Genomic DNA, 24,529 nt, shown 5'->3' with positions numbered 1-24,529 from the left:
CTCAATATTTGTATGTCTTTTTGGAGAAATATCTGTTCATGTCTTCTGCCCATTTCTCAACTGGATTTTTTGGGGTTTTTTTGGGAGTTGCATTTGACAAGGTCTTTATCATTTTGGATACTTGCCTTTTATCTGATATGTCATTTGTGAATATCCTCTCCCATTCTATAGGCTGCCTCTTAGTTCTGTTGATTGTTTCCTTTGCTGTGCAAAAGCTTTTCATCCTGATAAAGTTCCAATAGTTCAGTTTTGATTTTGTTTGCCTTGCCTTTGTAGACATTTCTAGCAAGAAGTTGCTGCAGCCAAGGTCAAAGAGATTGCCGCCTGTGTTCTCCTCTAGGATTTTGATGGATTTCCATCTCACATTTAGGTCTTTCAGCCATTTTGAGTCTATTTTTGTGTGTGGTGTGAGCAAGTGGTCCGGTTTCAGTCCTCTGCATGTGGCTGTCCAATATTCCCAGCACCATTTGTCGAAGAGACTGTCTTTCTTCCAGTGGATACTCCTTCCTGCTTTGTCACAGATGAGTTTACTATAGAGTTGAGGGTCTACTTCAGGGTTTACTGGTCTGTTCCACTGATCTATGTGTCTGTTTTTGTGCCAGTACCGTACTGTCTTGATGATTACAGCTTTGCAATATAGGAATTGTGGTGCCTTGAGCTTTGATTTTCTTTTTCAACATTACTTTGGCTATCTGGGGTTCTGGGTTTTTTCTAGTTCCATACAAATGTTAGAATGGTTTGATCCTTCCTGTTTCAGTTTTGGTAGTTTATATGTCACTAGGAATTTATCCATTTCTTCCAGATTACCTAATTTATTGGCATATAATTTCTCACAGTATTCTCTTATAATTGTATTTCTTCAGTGTTAATTAGGATCTTTCCTCTTGAATTCAGAATTTCATTTATTTGGGTCCTTTCTCTTACCTTTTTTTTTTTTATAATATAAACAGACAGTATCCACATAGTTTATTTCTCACAGTTCTCCTGACAAATGAACATTATTCAAGAACATACTGTATACACAGATAAGAAAAAACGTACAAAATGTTTTAAATGATGCACAACGAAATCCAGCAGGATAAAAGAATGCATGTGAACTCTTGCTCACTGCGCAGACTAAATTTAATCACTTGTTTAAATAGTAATAAAAATACAATCTTTTATGGATCTTGTGCAGACTACAAAAGAGGGAAATTATTACCATATATATGATTTTTATATTAGGCAGTTTTCTTTGATGAGTTGCACTGACAACTCCAAATACAGAGGCAGAAGGCCGTGTATTTTAAAGGAATTAATGTTGTGAATTAGAAACTTTACACAGTTACTACCACTGGCACTTTTCACCATAGTTTGTACACATCACATGATCATCTTATATAACATTACATTTAAAAAATATATCTGAGTGACAATTTTATAACATTCACACACCATGAGCTGGTTAAGGAAGCAATGCCACAGTTGCCCCCTGTAGTGCTTCGCTGTTGGTAATAAGGACAGTTCATTGTGGTTAAAAGAAATTAGACATCAATAAGGTTAAGCAGCTCTGATTTACTAAAGGCCATCAGCGGCCACCACTGGGACAGTGAGTTCTTTTAAAGTGTATATCCTAGAAGCAAATACCATCATTGGTTAAAACTTTGTCTAAGAAGTCACCTTCTGTGCTGAAAACTATTTTCACAAAACTGAAAGCTACTAAACTGTTTTAATATAAATACTCTGTCTTCTCATTTTCCTATTTATGACCGAGTTCTTTGAAACCTTTGGAATTTACTCTCTCTTTAATGTGTGCTCTCGTTTCCATCTCACCCATTTAAGATCACCACCTGAAAGGCTTTAGGGTGGTGATGAGAAATTCACCAGGGAAACCCTTTGCTCACCAGGAATGTTCAGCTGCTGAACAGTGATCTAGAGTCACAACAGTGCAGAGCTGGCCTTGACGAGAACACTCGGGAAGCTGTCATGCTGTGAGTGTCATTCAGGGAAAGCAGAGAATCTTTCCAAACTGTGCACATAATTCACAATGATACCATTGCTATGTGTTGAAGAGGACTAGTATATGATGTTCTCTTCCATGTCATCTGTTTGCTGGAAAGTAGTTTGGGTCAAGGTAATTATAACTGGTGCCCTGGGACACACAGTAGTCTCTGTCTAAGAACGTCTCTGACCTATAAACAGGTTCTAATTGGTGATCTTCCTTGTGAATATCTGTTTCATGTAGGCAGCCTGAGCAAGAATCACAGAAATCCAAAGACATTTCTGGAGGACAATCCTGGCAGTGCCACTGAACGCCCTGGGTAGGTTCTATGCCGCAGTTATCACACTTGAAGCCCACATGTTGTACAAAGCCACTTTCAGCTTGCATCTGCTGGAGTTTCTGCTTCTTTAACTTTTTAAACTGTAATAGTTCCTTCTATTCAGGCAAATTCCTATACATGATAGGAATACTTTCTTCGTCTGATGCCTCTTCAATAGCAGTGTTCATGTGGCTACGAAACCAGGATCGGTCGTCATCTTCATCCATATATACTGGTGGTTCATGGGAAGTCATGAAAGTGGAAGGTTTAAAGAGATGCTTATTAAGGGGGTGCTGTCGTCTGCTTGTTGAAGACTTTTTGGAGTATATATATAAGTTTGGTGTTCTTCCTGGGACTGGAATGCCAGCTTTAGTTACTTTTATGAAATATTTCTGTACTCGGCTGGCAACCTGTTTTGCTGTCCTATTGCCCAATTCATCTGCTATCTTCTGTCAGCGTCGAGATTCTACTTCTTCAGGAGGGTATTTCAGGAGTAGCTGTTCAAGCTTTTTCTGTTCTTCCACAGTCCACAGCTGATTGAATGTTTCAGGTTTGGTATCATCACAAAGGCGTCCTCTTATCATCTGAGGATGACTGTTTGAGCCTTCAGGACCATCACTCAAAGGTAACATAGAATATGGAAGGGACTCTCCATCCTTCTTAGGACCTAAAGGACTTTTTGGTCTAGCAGGTAAACCTACTTTATCGAAAACTAACTTAGCTCTCCTAGTATGTCTTTTACGATTTTTAAATTCTCTTTCAAAGTTCCCAAGGCTATTGGTATATTGGTCCCATACAATCTCTGGCAACTGAACAACTCTCTGTGGATACGGAAGTCCTATATCAGCCTTCTTCTGGAGTTTCTCCACAAATCCAATGGGATTTTTTAGTGCTTCTTTCTGGTGTTTGCTTAAACTTTCAAGGTCCTGGACTGCTTGAGAACGTTGAGCCTCGAGTACAGCAATCGTCTGTAACAGTCTCTGATAATCTTTGCTGTGTTTCAGCGCCACATGATCTGATTCAAAGTAATAAACATCAGGATCATCAGGATAATAAACATCAGGATCATCATCTTCTTCTTCTGTATTGTGCGGATTGGCACTCTCTTTGGCAGATGGCAAATGTCCAATATTAAGTCTTGCCTCTGAGGGTGGCTTACTTAGTCCTTCACTCCCATAATTTTCAGAGTCACAAAATATTCCTTTTTCATTCTGAGAAATCTCATCAGGATTTGTGGGAGATTCACTTATGTTATCACTAACAGTTGCATTTGTTTCATTGGGACTAAGATTATTCTCCTCAAATTGTCTATTTTCTCTGCAAGGAGAACTGCTTTTAGTGAGACTACCTCTGGTGGGGGCCGCCCTTCGTGGCGACGTTCTCAGAGTATATCGATGTTCTTGAGGTTCTGATAAAGACATCATTTGAGCTGAAATACAGTCTAGAACAGATGATGATTCTGGTTCTCCAGAGACTGGCATACTCTCAAGACTTGTGTCCAGGGCATTATTGGTGTTTTCATTACACTGCTCTTTTGAGGCACTGCTATCTCCCACCACATCTACTTCCTCCAAAGAATCCCTTAAGGATGACTGAATTTCAGAAAAGGGGCCTGTAGCTGGCTCAGTAGTCAGCTGATTAACATGTTCCACAGGCAGGCAGGCAGTTACTACTTTGTGGTCCTCCAACTTGACCTGCACTTCTGAATTGGTGCAAGGCACGTTATGGTCTATGTAACTGTCCTCCTTCCTACTATCAAGGAACATTGAAGTGTGGGTATCCGAATCCCCATTTTCAGCTACTGACTTTTCCTGCAACACATATGAACCAGTGCTATTTTGTTTAGTGTTCCCATCAGGCTGACAGTCATCACAGTTTATAACAGCTGAATCACTGTCATCAGCACCATTGACAGCCAAATAGCCTGTGATTTCTTCCACTACTGCAGAATTAAGTGGCCCTTCCTCACTGACAATCACCTTTTTAATTTCCCTTTTCTCACAATCATCCAGTATAAGACATCGACAAGCTCGTTTAGTCCCTTGAAAATCTGCATCATTGTCCACTACTGTATTCCTCTGTTCTACTGACTCCTTGTCTGATTTTATAGGTGAATCTTCTTCTGAACTGTTTGGTGCTTCAGATCTAAGGCAACGCTTAATTCTTTTTAAAACTGGTGAAACAGGTTCTGTTTGCCTTCTCTCACAATTTTCTACAGCCTGCCTTTCTACGTTATCTTTTTCTGAAGAAGAAAGTCCTCTTTTCCTAGGGCTTACCCATGATTCTCGAGTATTCTGCTCTTTTAAATCAGTAGTTCTTCCATTATTATTTCCTTTCTGAATCTGCACAGGCTCTGGTCTCTTCTTTGGTGATCTTGATCGTACTTGAGAATGAGAAGAGATTTCTTCAGGGTGAGCAATGCTACGATTCCTTAAAGTTCTACCACAAAAAGATTCATCCAAGCCGTTTAACCCCACTGTTGATCCTGTAACACGAGTAGATGGGGAAGCAGCCGTACTATGGCAAGTCCCTACAATACGGTCATCATGATCCACTCATTGGGAAACCTGTACAACCAAAGATCTATCATTGTGGAAATATTATCTCTTTTCCTTATATCCTGAAGGAGTTGGAGCTATGATCTAGAATAGAGCTTAAGCATCAGGGTTTCAGACTCTCAGCTTCAGCCACGGAAAATACTAGAATCTCCCAAAATTCCTTTCTTTTTAGAAAAGTGTTTTTCGCCTAGTATTTGATTCCCAAGCGTCTGTATTTATCAGTCATCACTGTTAATGTCCATGTTTCATTGAGACTTCAGGTATTAATTATTTATATGGATGTTCTAGCACAACTTGATATCTTCCTCGCAGAGGCACCGCGGCGCTTCCCTTCTCTTACCTTTTTGACAAGTCTGGGCAGGGGTTTATTGATCTTGTTAATTCTTTCAAAGAACCATCTCCTTTCGTTAATCTGTTCTATGTCTTTTATTTATTTTTTTTTTAAGATTTTATTTATTTATTCATGAGAGACACAGAGAGAGAGGCAGAGACACAGGCAGAGGGAGAAGCAGGCCCCATGCAAGGAGCCCGACGTGGGACTCGATCCCGGGGCTCCAGGATCAGGCCCTGGGCTGAAGGCGGCGCTAAACCCCTGAGCCACCCGGGCTGCCCTATTTTTTTTATTTCTATATTATTGATTTCTGCTCTAATCTTTATTATTTCTCTTCTCCTGCTGAGTTTAGCCTTATTTGCTCTTCTTTTTCCAGCTCCCTTTTCCAGCTCCAGGTTAAGATTAGGCTGTGTATTTGAGACTTCTCCTGCTTCTTAAGGAAGGCTTGTATTGCTATACACTTCTCTCTTAGGACCACCTTTGCTGTATCCCAAAGATTTTGAACTGTCATGTTTTCATTTTCATTTGCCTCCGTGTATTTTTTTAATCTTTTCTTTAATTTCCTGGTTGACCTATTCATTCTTTAGCAGGATGTTCTTTAACCCTATGTATTTGTAGTTTTCTAATTTTTTTCTTGTAGTTGACTTCAAGTTATATAGCATTGTGGTCTGAAAATATGCATGATATCACTTTATTTGATTGGAGCACTTAATCCATTTACATTCAGAATAATCATTAAAAGATGGGAATTCAGTGCCATTATATTACCTGAACAGTCGCCATTCCTCTAGATTGTTTCTGTTCCTTTCTGGTGTTCATTACTTTTGGTCTCTCTTTCTACTCAAAGGGTCCCCTTTAATATTTCTCACAGGGCTGACATGAGTTCCTTTGTATCTTTGTAATAGGTTGTTTTAAATTCTAGTTCAGACCTCTTACTTATATCCGAATTGATTAAATCCCTGGCTGTAAGTACTACCTCCTATTCTTTCTTTTGAGGTGAATTTCTCCGTCTTGTCATTTTTTCCAGAAAAGAAAAGAAGAAAAAGGAAAAAACAAAAACAATGAAAACAATAACCAGGAAACAACTAAATCCTGGATATGTTTTGGTCTGCTTGTTAAAAAAAAAAAAAAAGAACTAGATCCGACAATAAGACAGAAAGAAAGAGATATATATTTATATAAATATTACATATATATTTATATATAACATATATATTTATAAATAACATATTTATATATTACATTTATATAAATAAAATACAATGAAAGGAAACAAAAAATGAATAAATATAAATAATAAATATAAATAAATAAATATAAAAATATATTTATATTTATAAATGAATATAAAAATATTTATATTTTTAAATAAATATAAAAAATAAAAAATAAAAATAAAATATTTATGTAAAAATTTAAGAAGAATTTAGAGAAGAATTGAAAGTAGGAAAATAACTGAAAAAATAACACAGAAAGACTAAAGAATAAAAATACAAAGACTGCCATATACTATTTTCCCCAGGAGCTGAAGCTCTGCAGCCCTCCAGGACTAGTAGTAGCCTTGGAGCCCGGTTCGTGGGTGCTGGCCTTCCGGGAGAGGGGCCTGCGGGCTGATTCTCTGGTGGATTTGCAGGTCGCACAGGCCCCCCCAGGGTGCGGGAGGCAGGGCTCGTGGAAGTGGCTCTGGACTCCACCAGCCGGTGCTGTTTTGCTCCCTGAAGGCTTTCAGCACGGGTGGGTGGGAGGACTCAGGCTGCACCCCACTCTCGAGCCCCACGGCTGGAATTCTGTGCCCCTCGCAGATTTTCAGTGAACCCTTGCAGAAGAGCAATCCATCCCTCTTCTCTTCCCAGTTCCCAGCAAAACTGTGTCCATCCAGCCTGAGGCTGAGCAGTTTTATCTGAGTTTCAAAACCCCAGATTCGGGGACCTCCTGCTGTGGCTCCCAGGGAGGGTCTTGCCTCCCTGCTGCCTCCTGGGACAGCGGTGGGTGCCGGGGCAGGGCCTGGAGCTTCTCGGCAACGGGGAGCCGAAGGCCGGAGCCCACCTTCCCTGTTCCCAGCCAGCTGCCTGCTCCGGTGCCCGGAATGGGCCGCCCTGGGGCCCACCTGGTCTCCCCGGGGCCGGGGATCCTCAGGGCACCTGTCCCACCTGACACCTGGGATTCCACCCCTTCACCATCTGAGCGCCCTCGGGCCAGGCATGTCCCCCGGGGGCAGCTCCACACACACACACACACACACACACACACACACACACACGCAGTCAGGTCTCCCACCTCCCACCTGCCCAACAGGTGTCCTTTCTACTGGAGCATCGCAGCATTTGTTTTCTCAGATCTCTGAGTTCTAGGAGCCTTGACAACTATTGGAGGGAGGGGACCAATTGTGGATCTTCCTTCCCCTCTGCCGCCCTCACTCCCAGGCGCACACATCTCTGATAGCACAAGTCTGGCCATGATGCATCCTCATTAATTATTTTAGCTTTCTTTTTTTTCTAAAAATGTACTTATTTTGCTTTTCTTCTTGAAGGATTTTTTTCAGTAGACATATTTTGAGTTCAGAATGTTTTATTTTTGTACTTAAAAAAACCACTTTCCATTATCTTTCAGCTTCCATAGCCACCAATAAGAAGTCAGCCTTCATTGAAATTATTGTTCCATTGTATAGCACGCATTACTTTTTTTTATGGCTGTTTTCAAGAGTCTCTCATTATCCTTAGTTTTCGGTAGTTTGTATATAATGTATTTTCTTTGTACTTATCTTGCATGGACTTTATTTTCTAGATCTTATATACTTATGTCTGTCATCAAATTTGAGGAACTGATGGTCTAGTAATTTTTCTTCCATAGTATCTCTTCTTTCCTTCTCAGGCTCCATGTACACATTTCCTTTTTCTATTGTCCAACCATTTCCACAACCATTCCCATAAAAATAATTTATAATTATTTTTCTTTATTATTTAAATTGAATTATTTCCATTATTTCCATTTATTTTTATGCTCACTGTCTTTTGTCAATTCCATCTGTTTTGAGCCTCCCTAGTGAAGATTTTTTTTCAGGCATTGAAATATAATTTCTAGAATTTTGGGATGCCTGGGTGGCTCAGTGGTTGAGCATCTTCCTTCAGCTTAGGGCGTGGTGCCGGAGTCCCAGGATGGAGTCCCACATTGGGCTTCTTGCATGGAGCCTGCTTCTTCTACCACTGCCTATGTCTCTCTGCCTCTCTCTGTGTCTCTCATGAATAAATAAATTTTAAAAAAACTTCTAGAATTTCTTTCTCTCCTATGGCTTCTATTTTCCTGTTAATGTCTTTTGGTTTTATTCACTGAGAATGCCTTTTTAATTATGTCCTTTAGAATAGCTATAAAGTTTGTTTAAAACACTTGTCTATTCCAATATCTCGATCACCTCACACTCAGTGTCAGTTGATTGTCTTTTCTCTTGTAAATGGATCTGGATCACATTCTTCTAGTTATTTGTATATCCCATAATTTATGCACCTGACAACTCTCTATAAAGAAATGCTTTCTGGCATTTTCATTCCTACTCCCCCTCCCCTTTTTTTTAACTTTCTTTACATCTTGGAGGGAGATAGTTAGCTAAGGACGCAAAACTTCTCAAGGACTATACTGCTGCTCAAGCAAAATGTTTAGAAATATGTGCCACAAAGTAGTTTGAGAAAGGAAGAAATTCTCAGAATGGAGCGCAAATATCCGAGTTTAAAATACTGTTAGAGGGGCATCTGGGTGACTCAATTGGTTAAGCATAAGGCTCCTGATTTTGGCTCAGGACATGATCTCAGGTTCATGAGCTTGAGCCCTATGCCAGGCTCTGCCCTCAGTGGGGAGTCTGCTTGAGATTCTCTCTCTCCCTCTACCCCTCCCCCTGTGGGTGGTCTCTCTCTCAAATCTTTAAATAAAATACTGTTTCCTATTCTCTAAATAAAACATTTTTATATGTATTCTGTCATTCTAAAACTTTTAAATAACATTTCACTTTCAAAATTTCCCCCTCAGAATTGAGGAGGAGAAATGAAATTTCTACTTGCCTTCCTCCTGACCAAGAGGTCAGTAGGTAGCCAGTGTGAGCTAGGAGCAACCTTATCAATCTTTAAGTTCATATAAGTTCATTATAAATTCTGATAGTATCTTAATTTTTAATTTTATTTTTTTAATTCCCAGTGTTTGTCATGATTTTAAAATGTTGCCACCATTTTTTGGTTATCACTTTATTGAGATATAATTCACACATCATCATACAACTCACTCGTTTAAAATATATTGTGCATGTAATATTATTTGGTAAAATCACAGAGTTCTACAATTATCACCACAATCAATTTGAGAACATTTATCACTGTTAGCTACCAGCCTCTGCCTCCCTACTTCAGCCCTAAGCAACCACTAATCTACCTTCTGTCCCTATATATTTGTCTGTTCTGAACATATCCAATAAATAGGATCACATAATATGTAATCTTTTTTGACTGGCTTTTCTCACTTAACATAAAGTTTCTGAGGTTCATCCATGTTGTGGCATGTAGTAGTATTTTATTCCTTTGTTGTAACCAAATAATATTATATAAGATCTATGTTTTGGGTATGTTGATAAGCATCTGGGTTGTTTCTACTTTTGGTTGTTATAATAATTATGCTATGGGCATTCATGTACAATGCTTGCATGAACATATGTTTTTATTGCTTTTGGTGTATATATCTAGGAGTAGATTACTGAGTCTATGATAACTCTATGTTTAACCTTTCAAAGAACTTCCAGATTGTTTTCCAAATTGGGTGTGCCCCTTTACAGTCCCATCAGCAGTGTATATGGGTTCCAATTTGTCCATATTCTTAACAATACTTGTTACTATCTGACTGATTGTAGCCATCCTAGTGGGTGGGAGGTAGTATCTCATGGTGATTTTGATTTGTTTTGCTTAATGATTCAAGATGTTAACTATCTTTTCATATGCTTATTAGCCATTCATACATCTTTTTTTTTCAGAAATGTCTATTTACATCTTTTGCTCATTTTAAAATTGGGTTATCTTTCTATTTTGATTTGTAAGAGTTCTTTAATTCTAGATATGAGTCCCTTTACGGATATATAATTTGCAACTATTTTCTTCCATTATATCTGCAGTGCTTTCATTTTCTTATTCATGTCATTTGAAGCAGAAAAGTTTTTAATCTTGATGAAGTCCAATTTATCTATTTTTTCTTACTTGCTTATGTTTTAATGTCATATCACAGATTCTATTGCTATATCCATAAGCCTTAATTTTTACTTGCATTTGTTGTCAGCATTTTCATAGATACTTAAAATATTTTTTGGCCAGCAGGTCTTTTTTGTGTTTTTTTTTTAACTATGAAATGCTGGCTAAAATACAGGAACACACAGAGCATATTTCTAAATGTTCCTGTTCAGTATTTCCCTGAACTATGGTACATCAAAAAATATTGGAGCTTTTGCCTGAAATAAGTTTCATGACCTTACAGGGTCTTTACATTCTCATCTTCTACTTTGTTGGTGTCTAATCACAGTTCTTGATAACTCTTATCTAACTGTAAAAGTAATATAATTCAAAATGAGAAGTTATAAAATATAGGAAATATAAAAATTTATAAGTATTCTAATTTCTTAAACCTATTAACCTCAAACCACATAAATTATTACAGTTATACTTTGTGTTTCCTCTCAATCTTCTTTATTTATACATATCTCGATAATCCTCATAATTGTAAATATTGTAACCTCATAATTTTTATTTATAATTATAGTTATCTTTGTGTATGTTTATACCACCTCTTGACTATATTAGAAGTTCTGCACTAGGATTTATAAATATTTTAGTCTTCTATTCATTTTTGGAAGATGGTGTATTTGTGCCTTTAAGGATTATTTAGTATTTGATGAATAATTAGGTTCACACTAGAGGACTTATTAATATTAATGCTTGCTACAAGCATAAGAGGTGATAGTTTTTGTATTTTTATGATGTGATAGATATTGCCATAACAACTTTATTTAAGAGGAAGTAAAGTTGACTTAGAAAGCCTTGAAATTATCTTATAAATTTTAGACAATTGGAAGAGGTTAGATGGAATTAAGTACTGAACTGAGGTACAGGCTCACTTTCCGTGGGTACTATATGTATAGGAAACCCAGTACTTTGATTTGCCCAGGTGTAATGTGATCCACCTAATGAGTCAAGCCCTGCTCTCAGCTCATAAACTTGTAAACCTCTGAAAATCCAGAGTTCAAAATAAAACTGAGGTAAACAACACTTGAAAGAATAAAGAAAATAAACTATAGAATTGAATACATAATGCATACTTATACATGTAGGGCTACTTTTAAAATTATATTCAGGGAAACTATGCTCATTTCATCCACACATGGGATATTCGATTTTCCCTTCCTGACAGAGTGCCCGAAATGACTGCATTGATGTCTTTGCTTTATATGGCTGTTTACAGTCAAATTCAACAAAATCCCCCGTTTTCACATAAAGGTTTCTGATGTTTTTTCCTCTTAACTGTATGTTATTTTTGTTCATGTTACCTTCATATATTACACATGCATCTGAAAGAAGAAATAATAAAAATAAATTATTAATAATATAACTTTTCCTTTCCAAGAATACTGAAATTTCTTAAAGAATATTGAAAGCTAATATTTATTGTGTTTTCCAAGTACTGTTCTTAGTACTTGTACGCATCTTCTCTCAACACCATGCATCATTTCCCTGGGCTAACTAAGCACAGATGGGGGTTCAGAGAGATTGAGTAATTTTTCCAAGGTCACATAACTTAATGGATATTCTGAGCCAGAATATGGACCTTGCCAGTTTGACTTCAGAGCCTGTGCTCTTAATAACTCTGCTTTACATGCCTAAAAATCACATACCAAACAGGATTAAATTAAAATGTTCTATTATGGTCAATGTTGTTTACCCTCCTTTCCCAACTCAAGATTCTTTTTACATTGTTTCCAAAAAGTGCACATAAATGTATTAACATCTTACTAATGTTATAGTAAAAATAAGTTTATTACCATCTATTCAGATATATAGTTCAGAAAGTGGGCTGAAGAGGACAATATGTATAAAAACCAATCATCTCTTTAACTATTCACTTAGAATATACCTTATACTTGAAGGTAACTACTTATCAATGAGACCACAAATTCTACTAGCTATTATATTGCTTGTTTAGAGCATCTTTTCCACAAACAAATTATTGCTGGGTCATAACTTTTGTGAAACTTTGATTTCTGTAGGAAAGCAGAGTTACTTTCTCCCATGATCAGAGTCCATTCATTCGTTTTTAAATTCAGCAGTCTGAGAGGTAGCATTCCCCTGAGCAAATAGCACACCCTGGCACTGCTAAGCGGCATGTACTCTACAGCCCATAATCTCTGATATAGGAATTGTTCAGAGTTGCTGAAATAAGCCCAAGGTTAAATTTGAGGAGCCCTCCTAGGCAGTGGCAACCATAAAGAACTTCTTTCAGTACCTAGATCTATCCAAGCCCAGGAGATTGTAAAATATATTACTGAGTATTTTCCTGATGACATATGATAGACTAGTCCTTGTAGTGTTAAAGAGGGGTTGACCTTTTTTCTCCCTGTCTCTTCTGTAGATACAAAAGGCCACCAGAGCATCAGGCTTAACTATATGAATTTGGCACCAGATTGCCATGCCTGAATCCTAGCTCCACCAAATACTCACCAAGTGGCTTGAATCAATGTCAGACAGATTTTCAACTAAATTAAATTTACGTAAAAGACATCCTATGAAATTTGTCCATGAAAATTTCACTATGAATATCAAAAATCAAACTCCAGGAGAATATGAAGAACTCACCTATGCATTTTGGTGGTTCTGACCACTGTCCATTTATGCATATTATATCTGTGGAGCCCCGAAGTTCATAGAAAGACTGGCAACGGTACTGGACTCTTGATCCTGGAGGATATACTGATAATGGGAATGAGGTGATGTCTCCATTGCTAACAGGTGGAGGGGGACCACAATATTGTGTAGACTCTGAAAAATAACATTTATGTGTTGAGAGAAAATCGACATGTAGTTTAAGTGAAATACTATAAGTAAATCTCCTTATATCCTCAATGCCATATATGGTATCTGAGAGCTCAAATAACTCATGATATAATTTCTATAATATAAACTGATAACCAAAAAATATTATAGGGCTTCCTTTCACCCTAAAGTAAAATACACTTAAGTATTCAGTATATATGTATTATAAGGACATACAAGTATAAGTAGTAAGAATGGTTTTTATTTAAAGCATGATGAACAGGTAAGATTTACTTCTATCTGGCCTACTGCCCACCCTCTTCATAAAAATTTTTACTTAAAGAGGAAAGATAGGGGCTCCTGGGTGGCTCAGTCAGTTAAGAGTTGGCCTTTGCCTCAGATCATGATATTATATTCTGGGATCAAGCCCCATGTCAGTCTTCCCGCTCAGCTGGGAGCCTGCTTCTCCTCTCCCTCCTCCTGCTGCTCCCCCTACTTGTGTTCTCTCTCGTGCTCTTAAATAAATAAATAAATAAATAAATCAAAAATAAATAACTCCCTTTCCATTTCTATTCTCTGGAACTACTGTTACTTTATGCAAATGTCATGTACCTGTCAGTACGTGATCATAAACTCTTAGCTTTACTGAAATGAATTATTGACGTACAGCTTTTCATTTATTTTTCTGATATCAAATAATATCATAGGCATCTTTCTCTGTCAATAAATGTTTCAACTTCATGTTAAGAATAGCCGGAATACAGGGGTGCCTGGGTGCCTCAGTTGGTTAAGCACCCAACTCTTGATTTCAGCTCAGGTCATGATCTCAGGGTCATGAGGCTGCTGAAGATTCTCTCTCCCTCTGCCCCTTCCTCTGCTCGCTGTCTCTCTAAAATAAATAAATCTTAAAAAAAAAAAAAAAAAGAATGGCTGGGATACATCCCATGGCACTGATTTATCTTTCCATATACCACCAAAGATACAGATATGAAATGGCCAAATAAATAATCTTATCCCAAATAACTTCTTCTACCTCTTGTTTCATTGAGTTACTGTCCCTGCATTTTTCTCAGACTCTTTCATGAGGGCATTAGATTTTATCCCCTTTAAATTCAGCAAAGACCCTACTCCATGAATTGTCCCCTTTGCTGTATTGTCAATTTCTCCTTCCCTGCCAAATCATTCATCATCATACATCCTGAAAATGTCATAACTGAGTAGGTAAAATTTCCCTTAATCCATACCCCCTATCTAACTACCACTTTATTTCCCTATTCCCTTCAGAGCAAACCTACTTGTTTCCTATCCTCTCTGATCTGACGTTATCACCACACATTTTCTCTTGAACACACTGGCATTAGGTATTGTCCCCTACTGAAATATCAAAGCAAAGTTACCAGTTACTCTAGGGAGCTAAATCCATTGTTCAACTATCAGCCTTCTTGTCTAGTTGTAGGCAGACTTTGACATGTTTGTTGTCCTGTTGAATAACATTTTGCAATATGCCCTTGGCTTCGGGGACACCAGCTCTGGTAATGTGATTTATGATAAATATTTGGTCTTTCTCCCCATTGCTGGCACAGAGGTCCTAAAACCCTTGGGCTTTCCTAAGTGACGACAGCAGTACATGAGATGTCAATGAGATGGATTTTGGAAAACCCATAGGTAACCTGAGGATAGGCTGGTTGCCAGGAGGACTAACCCTGTGATTAGAGGGTTGGAACTTTTCAGTGCCATCCTGACCTATAGGGAAGGAAGAGGGGCTGGAGGTTTGAATCCATCACCAATACAAAAGTTTAATCAATCATGCCTATGTAATGAAGCTTCCATAAAACCCCAAAAGGACAAGGTTCTGAGAGTTTCTGGGTTAGTGAATTCATGGAGATATGGGAAAGTGTTGGCTGGAGAGGGCATGGATGCTCTGTGCCCTTTCCTATACATCTCTTCTATCTGGCTGTTCTTGAGTTAAGCCCTTTTATAATAAGTCCATAATCTAGTATGTAAAATGCCTCTTTGAGTTATGTGAACTGCCTTAGTAAATTAATTAAACTCAAGGAGGGGGTTTCTGGGACCTCCAATCTATAGACAGTCAGAGGCACAGATGACAACCTAGATGTGTAACTGGCCTCAGAAGTAGGGGTGCAAGGAGTAATCTTCTAACACTGAGTTCTTAACCTATGAAGCCTGATGCTGTCTCTGGGTAGATAGTGTCAGAATTTAGTTGAATTATAGGACTCCCAGCAGGTGTCTAAGACTTGCTTGTTGGGTGTGAAATAACCCCCCTAAACACACACACACACACACACACACACACACACACACACACACACACACAATGTAATTGTGTCCTAGAACCTAGAACCACTTCCCTAGTTTTTCTTCCACAACCCTACCTGGCTGCTCCTCATTTCCTAGATCTCTATTAATGGAGAGTCTCCAAGGCTGTCCCTTTGACTTTCTCTCTTATTTAGCCACTGTATGATCCCATCCAGTCCTATAACTTTAGGTATCATCTTTATACTAGCAGTTACCAAATTTACATCCTAAATGACCATTATACTTCCAAATTGCCCATTATACATCTTAAGTTGCATATCAAGTAAATATACTTTATAGAAGTAGGTATCCAGTAGAGATCTCAAATATTTCTTCTATGGTCACTGGTGGAAGTAACTCATAGATAAACAGTTTTGAAAAGTGATGGAACTGGGTGCCAATTTAATGCTTCAGAATACAGTGCATGAAAAAGTCATAAGTTCTTTTTCCTGTTCTTTAGTATACACTTTTAAAATCATATTATTTAGAAATAAACTACTAACCAATACAGCGTGGTAATGACTGCCATTGTCCATTTTTACACACCATATCTCTTGGCCCGTGAAGTAGATAATTTTCTTTGCAGAGAATAGCTACTTTCTCTTTATCCTGATAATTCACTGTGGTTAGCATATTCTGAGCATTGGGTATCTGAGGTGGAGGTGGGCAGAGTTGTTCCATGTTTCCTGAAATATATTGGAATTAAATTATTTGATTAATAAAAGCTAGGGGGAGAAAAGCTCAAGAAGATAATATTTCAGTATAAAGGAACATCCAATAACTAGTAACTCTCTATACATGTGTGTGTTATATGTGTATTTATACACATGATGCTGTAGGAACAAACATACTTTATCTTAACATAGTTTATGATTTGCAAAGCACGTTTGTGTTATAACCATTGGGTTAAAATTTCTCTGGTGTTCCCTTCTATTTCCTATTCATTATTCCATTGGTATTCTTGTATAATTTCCAAATTAACCCATTTGTTTTTTTTCCAGCTGACCATATGATTCAAAAAAGGTATGTACATGTGATTCAAACAAGTTAAAACAACAACAAAAAAATTAAAATGGCAATAGTAATCATAGAACCGACTAAGACTTCCCCTAATAACCTAACCTTGACCTCAGTGAAAGATTTTTATGATTTGCCTTTTCTTCTAAACATGACAATGACTGACAATCGATGTAATTAGAATGCCTCTGTTTGATTAGGAATTAACTTTTTGGTTGCATGGTTTGTTCGAAGGGATAAATTTTAAATGGTCAGTTTGGATGCTAAAATATCATTATCTGAGCCACAGTCACACTGCCCGGCCTGGGGTCATACTGTGTTCTTCTTTAGCTCATTTTTTTTCCAGGACAGATGCTGCTGTCTAATGGCACTTCCTTTCAAAGTTATTACAAATAAACTGATAGATATTATTTCTCACTATACTGTTTTCTCTTAAAACTAAGAAGAATGAGCTAATGTCTCTTGGTTTAATTACACTTGAAATATAACAATAATTTGTAGTAAATATTTCAAAAAATATTTTAAAATAGAACCTAAGATCACTATAAATTCAGCCAAAACACACATACTATCTGAAACCTGAATTTTATATTAGGTTGTTGTTTATTTTTTCAAGTGAAGGAAGACATACTAGAATTCTATACTGCAAGTCCTCTAAACAAAAGTTATTTCTGAGAAAAACTAGAGGGGTATCTGGGAGGTAGGACAACTCATGCATATCCTATGTTCTATTACGATTTGCCCTATTTATTTATTGGTTTACGAAATATATGTCATAATAGTCCTAGAGGCGTCATTATTCTAGTCAACCTTTAACAGCCTGGTCTTTTAAGATCTGTTTTGGCTCAGTAACTTACTGAGGTAAAGATTAGCCTGACATTGGGGCACCTGGGTGGTACAGTGGTTAAGTATCCACCTCAGTTTGGGCTAGGTCGTGATCTAAAGGTCATGAGATCAAGCTCCATCCACGTCAGGCTCCCCTCTCAGCATAGAGTTGGCTTAGGATTCCCTCTCTCCCTTTCCCTCTGTCCTTTCCACCTGTGCGCACCCTGTCTCTCAAATAAGTAAATCTTTTTAAAAAATGAGCCTGATATTACTGTTATTGTACATTTTCAGTTAATGAAGTCTGATTCACAGGCTAGAGGACAAGCTATGGAAAGCACATGAAAAGAAGGTTAGATACATTCGATAAATAGATGAGCAGTTTATTATGTAGAAAATGTCCTACTCCAGTGTCTCATTTCCTCTTTGCTGAGAAATTTTGTAGTGTCATTTATTAATTTCTGTTTAGATACTCAAATCTTTTTTTAAGGTTTTATTTATTTATTCATAAGAGACAGAGAGAGAAGCAGAGACTTAGGCAGAGGGAGAAGCAGGCTCCCCTCAGGGAGCCCAATGCTGGACCCGATCCCTGGGCCTGGGATCACTCCCTGAGCCGAAGGCAGACACTCAACCACTGAGCCACCCAGGCATCCCGATATTCAAATATTTTTATTTAAATACAAAATCACAAGGATGAATTCTTGTTGGATTTCATCAAGACTCTTAAAAGAGCATCAGGCTCTGTGATGCCAATCTTGGGAGTCAGAAACCACCTGCTGTCCATCTCCTAGAAATCTCAGTGCAGGGGAATAGGGAGGTTGACCTCTGTAATCTCAAACATCTCAAACATCTGTAATTACATCTGTAATTTCAACCTAGTATAGAGAGTGTAGTTGAAGCAACACTGACAGAAGAACCTAGAAAGAAGTTCCAGTCTTGATTTTGACCAAGGGATTTCTTGGGGCCTTGTATTCCTGAATTGTAAAACAAAGGACTTTATTGTCTTTCTTAAGAATAAGTCTGGCAACATGAAAGACTCCTAACTCTGGGAAACGAACTAGGGGTGGTGGAAGGGGGAGGTGGGTGGGGGGTGGGGCTGACTGGGTGACGGGCACCGAGGTGGGCACTTGACGGAATGAGCACTGGGTGTTATTCTGTATGTTGGCAAATTGAACACCAATAAAAAATAAATTTATTAAAAAAAAGAATGTCTGGCAATTTGTGTGACAAATATTTGCCACTTGATGTTCTCACCTAATCTCTACCAGCTACCTACCATTTCTTCCCAAAATTGTTATTAAACTCTTCTCTCAACTTTCAGGAGGCCTCCTTCTCATTTTTCTAGCTCACTCCAGAAATATGATTTTATTTTTTACAAATACAACCTTTAAGAAAAACAAGTTAATGCAATAAATCATTTTTTTTATTTTTATCTAGCTCATATTGAGATTTAGGGTATCCTAAATACCACTGTTAATGTGTTCTAAATACTATAGCATTTTTAGTATTAAAAATTATCAGTAATCTGACAGCTAGCAACGGAGGAATGGAACATTATGTACTGCCTTATCTAATATGCAAACATATTTAGCTTCTAATGTTAAATCAATGATACAGAACATTTTTTAATGTACATGATATGAAGTACCACAGAGGTGTTTTTTTTTTTTTTTAAAGCTGCTGCTTCTCCGTATAGGTAGGTACGTCTTATTCCAGATTCACCTAAGTAGTTCTCTCAGACAAACATAAAGCATCATGGGGAGTGAGAGTGGGAGGATATATTGTTTTGGTCATTTTTTTCCCCAAATGGAGATAAGGGTATGAGTAGACTAGAAAGGAGAAGGGGCCTGTCAGGAACTGAAGAAATTTACACAAAAAATTCTGAGATTCTTAAGGCAGCAATAAAACAATAATTCCACTGCCTTTTTTCCAAGATTTTTTGTGTAAATTTCGTCATGATGAAATTTCTGACCAAGAAATATATGGAAAGGGAACTCAGGACTCCAAAGAGAACTCAAGGGTAAGAGAAGTGAGCATTCTGAAGTCATCTCAACGCTGATGGTGAGGGGAGACAGACATCCTGGATGCCTTATTTCAATTTTAGATGTTAACAGGGCACTCAGAAAAGACTGACACATGTATTTTATTTCCTGGCTCTTGGAAATTTTAAGAGTCATGTCAGCCTTCATTCCACTTGTAAATATTCTTGTAAAACTCTGCTATTTTACTTATTTTATGTTTCTGATGGCTTTTTCATCCTCCCACTGTTCCAGGAGGGATGAAAGCAGCAACATGACTTTCTTTTTCCCTTGGAGAGAATATTATTGCCTGGAATTTCATTCATTCGTTTCTTAGCTCTCTGATGGACTGGTTTTTAAAAACTGTAATTTTATAGTTTATCTGGATTTTTCTTGTTTTCAGGGTATAAGTAACATTGTCTTCTCCCTTTTCTTAATAAAAGAAACTAAATTCTATAGTTATAATAAAGTTACTTTTGCTATTCTAGTTTCATCATTTTTTCTTCTACCTTACCAAATGTGGGTAATTTCCAATTTTTATTTTCTACTCTAAACACATACATGTGAATCTACATTTAATATATTATTAGTGTCTGTAAAATTATTTTTTAGCATTCATAAAGGCTATGCTATAGCATATCATAAGGCAACTTGCTTTTTTCATGAACTATGATATTTAGAGATCCATATGTGTTTGTATATACAACAGAGGGTATTAAAAGAATATTCTTATTTCCTTTGCCTATTCTTCCAAGTTCAATTATACCAAGATTTAAAGTGAGATGACAGGGGTGCCCGGGTGGTTCAGCCAGTCGGGTAGCCGATTCTTTATTTCAGCTCAGGTCATGATCTCAGGGTCCTGAAATGGAGCCCCATGTCAGGCTCTATGCTCAGCATGGAGTCTGCATGAGATTCTCTCTCTCTCCCTGTCCCTATTCCTCCACCCTTCATCCTCATCCCATTCCCACTTGTGCTGTCTCTCAAAAAATAAATTAAAAGGTAAAACGATAACTTTTATAGCACATGCCAAGAGATTATAAAATATACTCCGCTACCATTAAACATGAGGAGCTAAATAAATAAATTTTAAAGAGGCAATAGGGAAAGTTTCTTTAAAAAGTGCTCTCAATATGTTTTATCATGGGAGAGAAAAGGGGAAACTCCAACTTAAGCCAAGTGAAAGTAGGCAGCTTCTAAACAACTGCTTTTCCCATGGATATAATGGTACAGGGAATAGTCTCTGACTCACACTTAAAATTTAAGATTAACTGACGTGGTCTGTCTGGTAAAACTCCTAAAGACATGGCTGCCCTGGTGATACCCTCTGTTTCCAAATTTCAGGGGATAGAATTGAACCCATGGGAAAGGCTAAATATGGGTTTTCTTAAAAGGGCTCACCCTGAAAAGTCAACTGTGGGGAGTGAAATAACTCCAATGGAGAAATGGACTCAAAATCCAGGGCTGGTAGAGCTTTGTCAAGGCAACTACCCCAGGATAAGGGAAATCTCCAGAAAGAGGGTTCCCCCAAGACCTATAAATGCCCTTTTCATGGTATTTTCCTTCTCAGTTATGTTTAAATTTCCTTATTTTCAAAATTGTATTCTTATATTATTTTTCCTATATTTGTGTTTTTGTCTGCTTTTTGTTATAGAAATGCCTATTTGGACCTGCCCACTATTCTTCTTGACTAGAGTAGAATTGATTAGACAGGTCTGCTTATTAATCTTGTCCAAAATTAGTATTATTTCATGGATCAGCTATAAAGTAAAATATTTTATTGCATTCACATCTGCTTTTGCTTTTATTATTTTGCCTCATAATATTTGGAAATTACTTTTCCTAACTTTTGGGGAGATAGATAGATAGATAGATAGATAGATAGATAGATATCTCCAAACTTATTTTTTTAAGGCTATGAATGTCACTCCAGATTTTGGTTAGGTTGCATCTCATAGGTTTTACTATATATTCTTACAATTATCATATTGTTCTTAGTATTGTAAATACTATAATATAAAATCATTTGGAAGTATTCCACAAAATGAAGGGTAGAGAGGTAAATAAATATTATTACTTTGAAATATTATTTCTTTGTGGTTATAGAAAGTGATCTGTAGGTATTAATATTTGAAGCTTGTGAGAATTACTAAATGCACAGTAAGTAAAATTTAAGTACACATTCCAAGGGCACAGAAAAAGCTTTAAAATTCTTGAAATTCTCAGTACAATATTTCTTCTTTATATGAAAATAAACATATATTGAATAAAGAGGCTTAATAAAAATAACATTTTAGTTGTTTTAAATAGTCACCTCACCTTCTTGAAATTATTGCTTATTTAAATTTAATATATTCTACTTTTTACCCACAATTTCTAATGATATAACACTCTTTTGTTAAGAATTAATACTTCATCTTGCTGATACATATTTTATGTGATTTCTTTCAAAGCATGTTTTTAAGTGATAAAGTCTCTTCCAACTTTCCTATGTTTAAAAATGTCTTTATTGGAACACCTGGGTGGCTCAGCGGTTGAGTGTCTGCCTTTGGCTCAGGCTTGATCCTGGGTCTGGGGATCTAGTCCCACATCCGGCTCCCTGCAGGGAGCCTGCTTCTCTCTCTACCTGTGTCTCTGCCTCTCTCTCTCACTCATGAATAAATAAATAAATCTTTTTTAAAAAGTCTTTATTTTGTAATCAATGAAAAATTTTGTTCTAGAAAACAATTGATTTCCAATTACTTTCTCTAAGCATTTTGGGGATATTAGGTGGTTTATTCTGGCTTCTTATATTGTTGGTGAGAAGTCTAAAGTCTACTCTATTTTCTCTACTGTCATTTCTCTGTAAGTACTCTATCTTCTCTATATCTGGTTTAATTTAACATGGTGCCCACTTTATAATTGTAATTTACAATTCTATTGCTCAAATTATTTGAAAATAAGCCTTTGAGGAATATGAGACTTAATCTTAGGAAAATAATTTCTTAATCAGATCATTTTTCTTCCCAGCCTACTTTCTATTTTTGATCCAGAATTTATAATATCTGTTAGTTATCCTTCACAAGGTCATTTGGGTTTTAGTTATTTCCTAATGTCATTGAAGATTCAGTTTTTGTTCTATTTTTTACAGTTTTTGTCTTTTATGATTTCAAGAGATTGCAATAAAGATGGATTTACTCCATCAGCCTTACCAGAAGGCAAGTGTTTTTAAATGGTAATATTTGTCTGAAAATAGTGTTATTAGTAGTTTCTAACTTCACCATCAACTTAAAAATTACATATTGGAGCACCTGGGTGGCTCAATTGGTTGAGTGTCTGCCTTGAGCTCAGGTCATGATCTTGGGGTAATGGGATGGAGCCCCACATCAGGCTCCCTGCTCAGCAGGCAGTCTGCTTCTCTTTTCTCTCTCACCCTTCCCCATCCCCCCCTCATATTCTCTCTTTTTCTCTCAAATAAAGAAAATCTTTTAAAAAATTACATATTACAATAATTTAATTTAAAAACACATACTAATTACAAGAGAAATTTTCTGATAAAGATGTAACAAGGTCTACAGAATCTTTAAAACAAAACTTACTTTTGCAGTGTAGTTTAGGATGCCATTGACCATTTATGCAGACTGTTTGCTTGTATTCAAGATTCTTCAAACATCTGAAAATTACTCTGGTACTGTGATTGAATTTATTCCTATGTGGATACATCAGTATTCCTGCAGAAAACACTGGCCTTCTGCAACTCTTAAGTTGGTCAGTTGCTATAAAAAAGGAAGATATTTTTAAAAAAAGGAAGATATTCATACATGATAAGAATATTGAGCAGAAACTAGCAATTATTTCAAATAAAATATCTGAAATATTAATGGTACAATTAAATTACGTTTGATGCCTTCAAGCAATATCACAAAAAGCTATTCTTAATTTCATTGCACAGACTATGCTATTGAAAATTGAAAAATGAAATAAAAATCTGTGTTCCATCTTTGAGTGACAGAAAAATATGTCTAAGTCTTTTGGGAAATAGGAGTGCAAGATGGATTGGTCTGATCAAGGGTTTTGACTGGAGGACAGTCCTTATGAAACTTCATTCAGCCTAATTTTTAAAGGCCATGAAAGGACATTCTTACGTGATTGTTTTCTACTAAATTATGTGAAATGTTTTCAAAACATTTCAATAATAAAGAGGTGATGCAGTGGGAAGTATAGTATTAGGAGAGATAAATCTGGATGTCCCTTTAGGCTCAATTACTCCCACATTTCAGAAGCTTAGTAAAGACCCTGACTCAATAAGTCAAAGTAAGCTCAAAGAAAGAATCCCCTGATGACAACACTAAGAACATGCATTTATAATAAGCCACTTGCTTGTCTAGGTGGTTTTTATTGTCATAATTCTTCCCTTTTGTCCATAAATATATAGATCATTGTGGAACTTTTCCTGAGGATGTCAAAGGATGGGATAATGAGACAAAGATTGCTCTGCTACTTCTCTCCTTTTATGTGTTTTTCCCCCAATAATTCCAATTTTTAAATTTACCCTCCCTATGTGATGCTAGTGATTGGATGCCTGTATTCCCCTTATATAAAAATTGTTGACCATGAACATTTATAATTTACACCTTTTTATAACAGAGTCTAGGTTCTTAAGCTGGAACACTGGAACACTTTCCCTCCTTGCAGGTCATCATGAGTGGGCAGTGACCGGGTATCTGCAATAGCTACAGTTTTCATCCCCAGAAGTGGGTAAGCCAGTTGATAATCCAAAAGTCTAGGAGATGAGGGAAGAGAGTGGTTCTGGGTTTTCTACTTTAGAGTCTTGAAGAATAGCAGCAGAAAGTTTGCTAGTCTTTAAAGCTCAAAACTAAAGGCTTTAATATATTGGAATTGCTGGAGATAGGACACAGGAGAATGGTATCTGAGGACATGGTGGGGGGTCATGCAAATACTTATGCATTATGGCTGAAAGCCCAAGGACTGCTAGAATGCAGGGTCAAAGAGCAGAGCACACAGGCTGGTGGGCTGATAGAAAAATCTGAAATGGATTTCACTCCTTTTGTGGAAGAATCATATAGACAAGCCAATCAGAAAATCTAGAATCAAGTTAAAAGAATTAGAGGCACAAGAAGAGCAG

The 24,529-nt window shown here is 37.0% G+C and overlaps 2 protein-coding genes across 2 annotated transcripts in view; both read right to left on the bottom strand.

Moving 5' to 3' along the window:
- Positions 1-1,084: 1,084 nt before the first annotated feature.
- Positions 1,085-10,078, bottom strand: LOC121487944 (ZZ-type zinc finger-containing protein 3-like). The gene is given in 3 exon segments (XM_041750083.1): positions 1,085-4,830; positions 6,777-7,089; positions 9,998-10,078. Coding segments are annotated over 3 exon segments (3,144 nt in total). The 3' UTR covers positions 1,085-2,080.
- A 1,024-nt stretch (positions 10,079-11,102) lies between these two features.
- The window catches only part of CFHR5 (complement factor H related 5), a 28,495-nt gene continuing 15,068 nt past the window's right edge, over positions 11,103-24,529 (bottom strand). The window contains exons 7-10 of the mRNA XM_041722427.1: positions 22,983-23,159; positions 16,054-16,236; positions 13,058-13,240; positions 11,103-11,775 (exon numbers count right to left, since the gene is read on the bottom strand). Of these exons, the coding sequence (XP_041578361.1) occupies positions 11,579-11,775; positions 13,058-13,240; positions 16,054-16,236; positions 22,983-23,159 (740 nt within the window). The 3' untranslated portion in view covers positions 11,103-11,578. The remainder of the gene's footprint in view (positions 11,776-13,057; positions 13,241-16,053; positions 16,237-22,982; positions 23,160-24,529) is intronic.

This window comes from Vulpes lagopus, chromosome 1, assembly GCF_018345385.1.
Source record: "Vulpes lagopus strain Blue_001 chromosome 1, ASM1834538v1, whole genome shotgun sequence".
NCBI lineage: Eukaryota > Metazoa > Chordata > Mammalia > Carnivora > Canidae > Vulpes > Vulpes lagopus.
Note: the sequence above shows the minus strand (reverse complement) of the source record. Positions and strands in the feature narration are given on the sequence as shown.